We start from the raw sequence: 11,154 nt of genomic DNA on the forward strand, positions 1-11,154 counted from the left end.
CTGTAAAAACACATCCAACGTTTGAGTAAAGTTTTGTGTCATTTCTGGTAGATGAATAAAAGGTCAAGTGCTGCCAAGTTTCTTTATTCTTCTACCAGACATGACACAAAACTTTACTTAAACATTGGATGTGCTTCCAGCTTAAGTTGTCTCCCCTGGTTGCCTTGCTTTACTGCTTCATTCTTCTGACATAACAAAATAAAAGAATAAATCCCTAAACACATCCAACGTTTGTGTAAATTTTTGTGTCATTTCTGGTAGAAGAATAAAGAAAAATTAAACTTGGCAGCACTTTGTATTTTATTCATCTACTAGAAATGACACAAAACTTTACTCTAACGTTGGATGTGTGTACAGCTTATGGATATATTACACCATATGCTTTTTCACATTCGGTATTCTAATATACAGACCAGCTGATGTCATGCATGTGCCATTAAGGCACCGTGGTGCAATGGTATGCACGCCCGCCTTGCACGCTGAAAGTCGTGGGTTCGATTCCCGGCCAGGCAACATCAAACATTTTTCAGCGGTGGCAAAATACCCCTCAGTAATGTTGGCGACATTTCCTGAGTATTTCAGCCATGTAAAACTTCTCTACAAAGTGGTGTCTTAAGACACGCAGTTCGGACTTGGCGATAAACAGTAGGTCCCATATCATTGAGCTAATGTGAATCGGGGTGCACTCACTGATATGAGAGAAGTCTCCCTTGTCCCTTCAGGGATGTTTGTGGAACAATTATTATTACATTACGAAATCGAGTGGATTTCAACTGTCAATTCCTTTGCGTATACGTCAAATGAAAACTCATCTGAAATCAATTGGATTTCATTTGACGTTTGAGTAATGAAATTGACAGTTGAAATCGAGTGGATTTCGTTAATGTAAACCAGCTATTATTCTTTTATTTTTGTTATGTCAGAAATGAAGCAGGAAAGCAAGGGAAGGCTTCATTTCTGACAGATCAAGAAAAAAATTGTAATCAGCTGTTAGCTGTGGCCTACCTTATACATTAGGTGTGTTCGTTTACTCAATAATTTGTACAAATTTGTACAAGTCCAGTAACTTCTTGTAAACGACTAATTTATTTTGCATTGTTCTGTAGAGTAATGCCTTGTTCAGACTGACGGTGTTTCGCTCTCTATTCGTTGTTCGACAGCAAATTACGATGTAATTACTTCATTTCCCACACAAAATATTGAGAACGAACAACGATTTGTGTACATTGTTCAATTTAAGTTACTCTCAGAACGACGATAAAATATGTCCCATCTCTAACAAATGAGAGAATTTATCGAAATAAATTAATTATGACAGAAAAAATACAAAATTTAAAAATTTATTAAAAACCAAAACATTTTTAGGAAAACTGCAAAATATGAATGAAAAGTAAACGGTTTAACGGCTAGTATACATTCAAATCATAGCAAATTTTGTCTTCTCTTTCATTGCATTTACATTTCTTGTCCATCGTTTCAAATTCGCGTACAAATTTAGAAACAAAAATCAAATGCCTGCCGGAAAGTCTGTATCCAAAAAGTTATTTTGGCAGGTCTCTCTCTCGTTAATTTTTAAAATGGAAAAAATTGAAAATATACTGAAAACACCAAAATTGTGAGAAAAAATAGAAAACATGAATGCAACTAATATAATTTAATATTAAATAGATATCTGAAAGAAGGACAAATATTTTTTCAGTTCATATCAATTAATTTTACTCTTCTTTTGGCTGAAACTTTCTTTAAAATCAGTAACCCAACCTTTACACATGCCAGTGACAGTTCGAAAAATTCAATACATACACAATATTTTACTACCACAATTACATTTTTTGAATTGTCGACTCCACTGGCACTAGATTTTTCATGCCAGCAAAATTTTGAGCTGGTTGCCAATGATATGTCGAAAATGAAAAAAGAGTTGCCGAGACTATTTTTTAATCCATGTACATTTTTGTTTCTTTTAAGCATGCAAAGATTTAATGCATATTTTCAAAAAGATTAGGAAACACAAATAATACGTCTTGGTAGCTGCAATATATTAGTGGTTAGTAAAGACATAATTTTGATGTTTTTCATGCAAATATAGGTTGATAAATAATTTCCCCTCTGGGATTATACAATATTGAAAAGGCGGCAATACCAGATTCATTATGTTTATGATTGAAAACAATCTTTTTAAAACGAAATAAAATAAAAAGTAATAAAATATGTTGTGAATTGTGTTTTAAATCTGAAATATAATGCACTTTTGTGTGTTAATGCGGCTTAAAATAATTTTGAAATTGAACTTGCACTGGCATGTGTAAACACACAAGAAAACTGCATGCCAGTCGAACACTTTTTCGGCATTTTCGAGTATAATACATGTACTCAATTGGCACCAATTCACTGGCATGTGTAACGGAAGTGTAAGCAAAAACTATAGCTCCGTTCCAGAACTAAAAAGTTTTTAAAATTTTTACCACTTTTACACATTTTGCGTTCCCGTACAAAAAATTTATATGAAAATCGTTTACGACTTTTACCACTTTGTAAAGTACGGGAACAGGCCATATGAAAATATGAATCATGTTGCTCATGGTACAATAATACAGGTAGCATTATCATGCCAGCTGATGGTAACATAATGTGTCAATTGCATTGAATTGATGTCAAATTTTGACATCTTATGTTGCCGACGATTGCCGATGCGGCTACCTGTGTATTTGTACCATGATGTTGCTATCATGGTACAATAATACAGGTAGCATTATCATGTCAGCTGATGGTAACATAATGTATCAATTGCATTGAATTGATGTCAAATTTTGACATCTTATGTTGCCAACAATTGCTGATGCGGCTACCTGTGTATTTGTACCATGGTTGCTATGAATGATGTACCATGTCGTATGAACGAGTTAATTGGTGTACGTAATTATGAGAACGAACGACGTTATTCAAATGCCGGTATGAACATGGCATAAACGAACAACATCCAGTAACAATTTGTACGAATTTTGAGTAAGTCCCAATTTACATTAGGCGAGTTTACTTGCGGCAATTGTCAGTTTGATGGAGAGAGAGGTGAGGTATATGGTAACCCTTTGCCTCTCAACACCCTCTCTCACCCACAAACTGACAATTGCCGCAAGTAAACTCGCCTAATGTAAATTGGGACTAAACGAACACACATTATTGTACCATGCGAGCTAAGCCCTGGTGTAAACTGTCTATAGGCTTGAGTAACCAGTAATTGATTCATGTACTTTTTATGTTCTAGAAAAGGAAGAAGTTTTTTTGCGACGCAGATTCGAATTTATTGTTTTCGCGGTCCTAAATTGTAGAAGAAATAAAGAATATATTCGATATCATTTCACGAAAGTTAAATGTAATTTATATAATTAAAGGTTTGTCTCGTGATAATTTTAAAATGTGTGTTTGTTGCTGCTTATTTGATTATAAAAGAATGATGTTCTTAATAACAAGCCAAATATAACCTCACACTTAATTTATGTACACATAGCCCAGAAAGTCTGCGTTCACCTTACAACTTTTCAAAATGATGCTAAAACTTTAATAAATAGGTAAATGAGATCAGTTTTTCTTTCATAAATATGTTATTGGCACTCTTTACTACCAAAATAAAAAGAAAAATTCCAGAAAATATATTATTATTACTAAGATAACGGTAAAAAAGTGTTACAACTGCTAGATTAGAGCCCCATAAAGTCTGCGTTCACTTTGTATGTTGCAATAATACCGTTAGTTTTTTTGATTTTTTTTTGCAGTTTTCTCCCATTTTTAATCAATATTGTCACAACTGGTCATTCTTTGAGGTCGTTTGCACACTTAACTTAAAAAAGTAAAGTATTTTAAGAATGGAAAACAAGGGCAAAGAAATTGGCATCGATAAAAGGAAAATTCTAGGTAAATTATGGAAAAAGCTATCGAAATATTGGCGAACTGTAGGTAGAACATATTAGTCTATACATAGAGTGATAATTAACTATAAACAAATCTGAATTTTGAAGTCAAAGCCCAGATCTGGACAGTCAAAGCTCAGTTTTGGACGGTCAAAAATATTATCAGAACGGGAGGAGCGTAACATAACTAATATAGTTAAAACAAACAGTCCGATAATTACTTCGAAAATTGTTGAAAATTTGAAAATGGCATCCAAAAAAAGTATTTGTGCACAAACCGCCAGAAAAATACTGCATAAAGCTGGATATCACGGTATAGTCGCACGGCGAAAGCACTAGTGAACAGGGAAAAGCATATTGAATTTGCTAATGAATACATAAAGGGCTGTTTACACCATCTATCAATGTCATATGAGCAGTCATTTCTTTCACCCATTCGACATTCTCTATGTTTGTCAAAATTGACGTCATCCATACAACTTTCAATTTGTGCGTTCATACCTACAAGTGTTATTTTCGTATGACATAACCTATAAATATAAAAACAGCTGTTTTTATCATTGTTTACATTTATTGCTGAGTTACAAATTTGCGCAAATTTTTAATTTTGGTTGAAGGAAAATGAATATCTAGCATGTTTGATGTGGTAGAATAGGTTTTTGGGGTTATAGAGGCATTCATGTTTTGCCACAAAGCAATAATTTCCAACACTGCTCCTTTCGACCAATCGATCTAAAAATAACATTATAAACACCTTTTATTTACTTTTCTAAATACTTAAATATACATAACTTTCCATTTTCTTTTTTAAAAGATTTTGTTTTTCAATTTTTTTTTTTGAGAATGCCAGAAAACAGCTTATAAATTTATGTTTACATACGAGAATGCCGTATCAAATAGAGCGCTGCTTAAATGAAAAATTTACATATGAGTTGCCAAATCATTTTGATAGATGAAAATTTTCATAGTGGTCACACTATGTGTACAACATTCGCAGGTAGAAAATTTGACATCTCATACGACATTGATAGATGGTGTAAACAACCCTTAAACAAGCCTCCAGTATTCCGGAATCAAGTCATATTTTCGGACGAAAGCATGTTCTATATGTTTGCAATGAAAGGACTTCAAACTGTTTGGAGAAAGCTCGAACAGCGCTTGAAAAACAAAATCTTGATTTACACTGTTAAAAATGGCGAGGGTGCTGTTTTGGTTTGGGGGTGTGTAGCAGCTTCTGGAGTGGACCAACTTGTATTTATTGAATCGACAATGGACAAGTATGGTTACCTAAACATCATGAAGCGAAATTTGAACCAAAAATGCAGAAGAACTTGGTTTAGCTACGAAATTTTTGTTGCAACAAGATAACGTTTCAAAGCATACTGCTGAGATTGTAAGGTTTTGGCTCCAATATAATGTCCAGATCTGGGTTTTGACGTAAAAATTCCGGTTTGTTTATAGTTAATTATCACTCTATGTATAGACTAATATGTTCTACCTACAGTTTCGCCAATATTTCGATAGCATTTTCCATAATTTACCTAGAATTTTCCTTTTATCGATGCTAATTTCTTTGCCCTTGTTTTCCATTCTTAAAATACTTTACTTTTTTAAGTTAAGTGTGCAAACGACCTCACAGAATGACCAGTTGTGACAATATTGATTAAAAATGGGAGAAAACTTCAAAAAATTCAAAAAAACTAACAGTATTATTGCAACATACAAAGTGAACGCAGACATTTTGGGGCTCTAATTTAGCAGTTGCAACACTGTTTTACCGTTATCATCGCAAAAATAATATATTTCCTGGAATTTTTCTTTTTATTCTGGTACTAAAGAGTGCCAGTAACATATTTATGAAAGAACAACTGATCTCATTTACCTATTTATTAAAGTTTTAGCATCATTTTTAAAAAGTAGTAAGGTGAACGCAGACTTTCTGGGCTATGTGTATGTATGTATGTATATTCTAGATTTGATTAGCAGCAATGGACATGACAAATTACGTATCTGAAGAATGCCCAAATAAAGAAAATAATGCTCCTAATAAAAATAAAAGATTGGGTGGTCCGAAAAAATATGTACGTGAACCATGGTGGTGTGAAGAGGCTGCCCAACTCCATAATGCCATAAAAGAAGCAAAACACAGGTATTTCAAAACTCGAACATTAGAGGATCTTAGAGCCTGCGTGCGGGCAGAAGATGCATTCAATGATTGTATCAAAGAATTGAAATTTGAATGGAAACAAAAGAAGTTGAATCGTAAGCAAAATGATGCGGAAATTGTTCCGGATGAGCGGTATGTTTCAAAGCCTTGGTGGTGTGAGGAGACAGCTCAGCTCTTCAAATTCAAAGAGGAGGCAAAAAGGAAACATTTTAAATCTGGATCTTTAGAAGACCTTAAAGCATACAAGCAAGCAGGTGATACCTTTCACGCACGACTACGAGAATTGAAATGGGAATGGAAACAAAAGCAAAGGATTGAAACTCAGTATTCTGTATCAAAAGTTCAAACGACGAATTCCAACAAAGAAGAATGTCAACATGATGAACTACAACAAGGAAATGCCACTAATAAACATCCAAAGCAAACGTCTAAGAATGATTTTGTACCTAAGCCATGGTGGTGTGATGAAGCTACACGACTCTTGATGCAACGTAATGAAGCAAGGCATCAGTATGAGAGAACAAACAATTGGGAAAATGCGATGGCATATCTGAAAGCCGAAGATGAATTTAAGAAATATTTAAGAAAGAAAAAAAGGGAATGGCAAAAATTGGAAAAGGAAGAGTTAGAAGAATTGCAGAATAATATAGAAAAGAAAAATATTTCAAGTGAGAATATTCTTAAAGATGATACATCCCAAAATCGCATTGAACCTAAAGCATGGTGGGATGAAGAAGCTGCACGTCTTGTTGAGCAAAGAAATGAGGCTAGATCGAAATATTTTAAAACAAATAAACCGAAAGAGCTTAAAGCCTATCAGGAAGCAGAAGATGCTTTTAAAACATATATAAACAAACTGAAATGGGATTGGAAACAAAAACAAAAGAATGAAAATCAACAAAATGTGAATAAAATATGAAATTCATGTTGTTAAACAATTGTTGTTATTTGGTATGTTCCAGAACTGCAAGAATCTACTAATTTGTACCATTTTTTCCGATAACATAAAGGAAAAACTATTATCGTAGTAAAAAATAGTGGTTTCTTGCAGGTTCTGGAACAGAGCAATTGTTTTCAGCAAGTCGAGTTTGGGGTTCCCATGGGATTGTTTTGATGTTTTAACAAAGGTAATAGTATGTGTGTCTGGATACTTACTTGCTAGAAGAAATTTCTCCAGCAAAAACTTGCAAGTTTTCAATGAAGAAAAGAGAGTTAACAGAGAACAAGTGAGTTAACACAATTTTCTGCATACTTTTGATTAACCAGACAGACGTAGTAATCCCGGCAAAAAGCTCTAATGTAAACATGACGTGATCCATGTTATGGTTCATCACCATAGCGAATACATCAAATAAAATCCAGTGTATTTACATCGAGGATTCATTTGATGTCTACGCTATAGAATGGCATTTGAAATCGAGTGGATTTTTAAATCAATACGTACTATAACGCCATGTTCAAATTACCAATTTATTGTTTAATATTTAAAACGTCTGTTATGTTTGGTTTACATTCGGCGCCGTTTCGTGATTTCGAAGACGTTTCGTGATTTCGCGCGGAATCAAGCAAAATTTAACATGATTTCGCATAGTCGATGGTCAGACTAGCAAGGTTTCATGAAACCAATTTCGTTAAAGTTTCTTTTCAAATTTCGTTAATGTCCACACAGGTTAACGTGAAATTTATAATCTTTGTGTGTTCTCTTTATTTTACCATTCGCGTTTGTTGTGTTTCTCATACCAATTAAAACAAAAAAAGATATAAATAAACCAAAAAACAACACAAAATAATTAACATTAATAATTAAATTAATATTAATAGTTAAATTTTCAATATTTCATTAATTAAATGTTTTTATTAAATACTAGCGGACCCGGCGAACTTCGTCTCGCTATTAAGGAATAAAATTTCATACAAAAACTCAATTTTCGATTTTTCCAATTTTCCGACTTTTCCAGAGAGATATTCCAAAATTTTCTTCCGTAAAGACCTTCTCCTCGAAAATACGAATAACTGACAAAAAATTTTACAGAAATCGGCCTAGCCGTTCTCATTTTATGAATTACCCAGCAAAATGTTCGATACCAAAGATGACATTCAATCATGGGTGCAAGTGATCTAGCATGTCATCTTTTTAGCATCTTCATCGATGAATTTTATATGAGCGTGGACCCCAAAAGATGACGTTCTTTTCTGGATCCTAAGCATGTCATTTTAACCAATGCGTTAGCATGTCATTTTAACCAATGCGTTAGCATGTCATTTTCACCAATGCTTTGACACTTCATTTTCACCCATGCTTTGACATGTCATTTTAACCAATGCTTTGGCATGTCATTTTCACCAACCCCTTGGCATGAAATTTTCATATTGTTTGGAAAATGGAAATGCTGTATTGAAATATGGTTTTCATGAAAAACAAAACTCTTTATTAATTCAAACGAATTCATGAAATATCTACAATTAATTTATCACTTTAGTTTTTCAAAAGTTTACATCCAAAATTGCAATGTAATCACCACCGCTGCAACGCAAAAGATTACTTCCTCCGTTCTCCGCAACTGATATTCTTTCATCTTACAAAAGATTTTTTCAATTATCTTCCCATCACCAGTTCAGATTTCGACATGGATTCCAAATGCACTCCTTTAAGTATTTTTATTTCGTAAATTACTTTTATTTTATAATTTTGTTATTTTATAACAACATTTTGGTAATTTATACTCTTTTGTTTAGTGACGGAAATATGTAGGGATCTACAACCCGGCTTGCTTTAGGGATCTCTAAGAACAAAATGTAACGAACGGGGAGGAGAGACTTTTTATGGAAAATACCATTTATGCTTAATTAATTTATTTTTTATTGTTTCTTTCCAAAAGTAGTTTCTTCTTTATTTTCAGATTCTTGTTCCTTTTCGTTTCGGACTTTTTTTTCAAATTCCAAGAAGCGAGATTTGATTGATTTCATTCTATGTCAGATTTAGAACAGACAAGGGAACTTTTAAAATAGCAATGTGTGCAGTCCGATTCTATTTTTAGCTCGATGGTTGGGATTTCATATAATACCAATTGTTTAGAAGTTTTAGTTGTTTGATATGCAGGAAATGTAAGACAACATCACGACGACATTTCTAACAACTTTGGTCTGTTCCAGAAACTGCAAGAACCTACTTATTTTTACTACGATAACAATTTTTCCTTTATGTTATCGGAAATAATAGTAAAAATTAGTAGATTTTTGCAGTACTGGAACATACCAAAATGAAAATAAACAGGTGTGTAAATAAAAACACAAACATCATCTCTATTGGATCGATGGAATGGGTACAAATGCTGATGAAAAGATCGGATCTTTCACGACTTCCTTTGCATTGGTTCAAATCCTAATGAAAAGATCGGATCTTTCACGACTTCCTTTGAACCAATGCAAAAGATGCCATGAAATCACGTCATCGCAAAGAACCCCTTCCGTCAAATTTTGCTGGGTTACTATACATTTTTTACACCATTTTTATATATATAGATATTTATGTTTGTTTTGTTGTTAATGTTTGCTTGAGAAAATAAAAATGAAAGAAAATTGAAGAAAAAATCTTGCAACGAAGAACAAGAAGAGGCAACACAACAAACACAGAAAACCATGTACATGTGTTTCACTACTTCATACCCCTCGCCTATAAACTTGACGTCTCCATGTTGAAATCGTGCTAGTCTGACCATCGACAAACAAAAATGAAATCATCTCATTTCGTAATTTCAGCGAAATCAACATCGGAATCACAGTACACATGATATGCAACCCTGATTTTGCCTAAAAAAGTACCAAAAGTTGCAACACTTTTCACGTATCACAATAAACAAGGTAGATGGTCAATTGCTACAACAAAAAATTTTAGTATCAAAATTTGTAAACAATTTGTAAAAAAAATTAAAATATTTTGTTACAATTCTATTTTTCATTGTGTTCACGTACTTTTTTAGTGATAATGTTAGAAAAAAGAGCGAATTGTCAAAAATTGGTTCCCCATACAAATTTCTTAAAAAATACGGGAACGGAAAGTGACGGAAATTGCAAAAAATTCCAGCAGAAATGTCAAAATCAACGTATCAGCTATCGTATTTAGATGCCAAAGAACATGCTGCTAGTTTCTACTAGGTCTGTATTGTATTGTAGAAAACAGGAGAAGAGGATGTTACTCGGCGCTATTTTTCTTAAAAGAGAAGCGCAAGTCTTGCTAGATTTCGGAGTACGGGAACGTATTTTTAGCACTAAACAGGAAAACTACTGCAAGTAGTAATATTTTGCAGGTTCCGATCACAGCTTTTATCTATCAAAATTTATTATTATGATGTCTCAACGATAAAATCATTTTTTATTTTTTTCACTTGTTAGTACTATACACAATTAATCACCCTTATTACGGTTGGCGTAGACGTTCAAGTGACGTAGACGTTGTCGTAGGCGTAGACGTTGGCGTAGTCGTAAGATACATTTTTATATGATGAAAAATTATATACAACGACATTTTTTGTCTTTTATAGCATTTTATGTCCTTAAAAAATCGAAAGAAATACATTTGTAATTTCCAGAACGCATTTCTTGGTTTAAATACAACATTTATTTTTTTTTGATACGACAAATCGGTATTACGTATGGCGTAACACGACAAATTGGTATTACGTATGGCGTTGAAATACGAGGAAAGAGTCGTGACCGATTTTGTAAACGACAGCATATAAAAATAAAAACAAATTAATTTCAAAATAATTTTTTGGCAATGATTGTTAAAATATATTGGAAAATAACTATAATAAATACAAATTTTTCTACTTTGATTCATTTGCGTAAGATAAATTTCGTGTCTTTATCAGATGACAAACTTTCTATTGAAAATTTGTTAGAGTACTCATATAACGATAGATGCAATGTAAATTTCTTAGTTCTTGCTCAAAAGATGATTTCAAACGAATTTGCTCTGTTCCAGAACCTGCAAGGAGCTACTATTTTTTACTACGATAACATTTTTTCCTTTATGTTATCGGAAAAAATAGTAAAAATTAGTACATTCTTGCAGTTCTG

The 11,154-nt window shown here is 33.0% G+C and overlaps 1 protein-coding gene across 5 annotated transcripts; it reads left to right on the forward strand.

Annotated features, from left to right (window-relative positions):
• Window positions 1–3,265: 3,265 nt before the first annotated feature.
• On the forward strand, window positions 3,266–7,007 carry LOC141390477 (uncharacterized). 5 transcript variants are annotated; one of them, XM_073963434.1, is made up of 2 exons: window positions 3,266–3,392; window positions 5,882–7,007. In XM_073963434.1, exon 2 carries the CDS (start codon window positions 5,897–5,899, stop codon window positions 6,992–6,994), a length of 1,098 nt encoding a protein of 365 aa, XP_073819535.1. In that variant the 5' UTR covers window positions 3,266–3,392; window positions 5,882–5,896; the 3' UTR covers window positions 6,995–7,007. The 5 variants fall into 5 exon arrangements, with proteins under 5 accessions (XP_073819535.1, XP_073819534.1, XP_073819536.1 ...); XM_073963433.1 differs by having other exon boundaries at window positions 5,895–7,007; XM_073963435.1 differs by having other exon boundaries at window positions 3,296–3,373.
• The last annotated feature ends 4,147 nt before the right edge of the window (window positions 7,008–11,154 follow it).

The sequence above is a fragment of the Musca autumnalis genome, unplaced genomic scaffold (genome assembly GCF_047663935.1).
Source record: "Musca autumnalis isolate F117 unplaced genomic scaffold, ASM4766393v1 scaffold_1, whole genome shotgun sequence".
Classification (NCBI taxonomy): Eukaryota; Metazoa; Arthropoda; class Insecta; order Diptera; family Muscidae; genus Musca; species Musca autumnalis.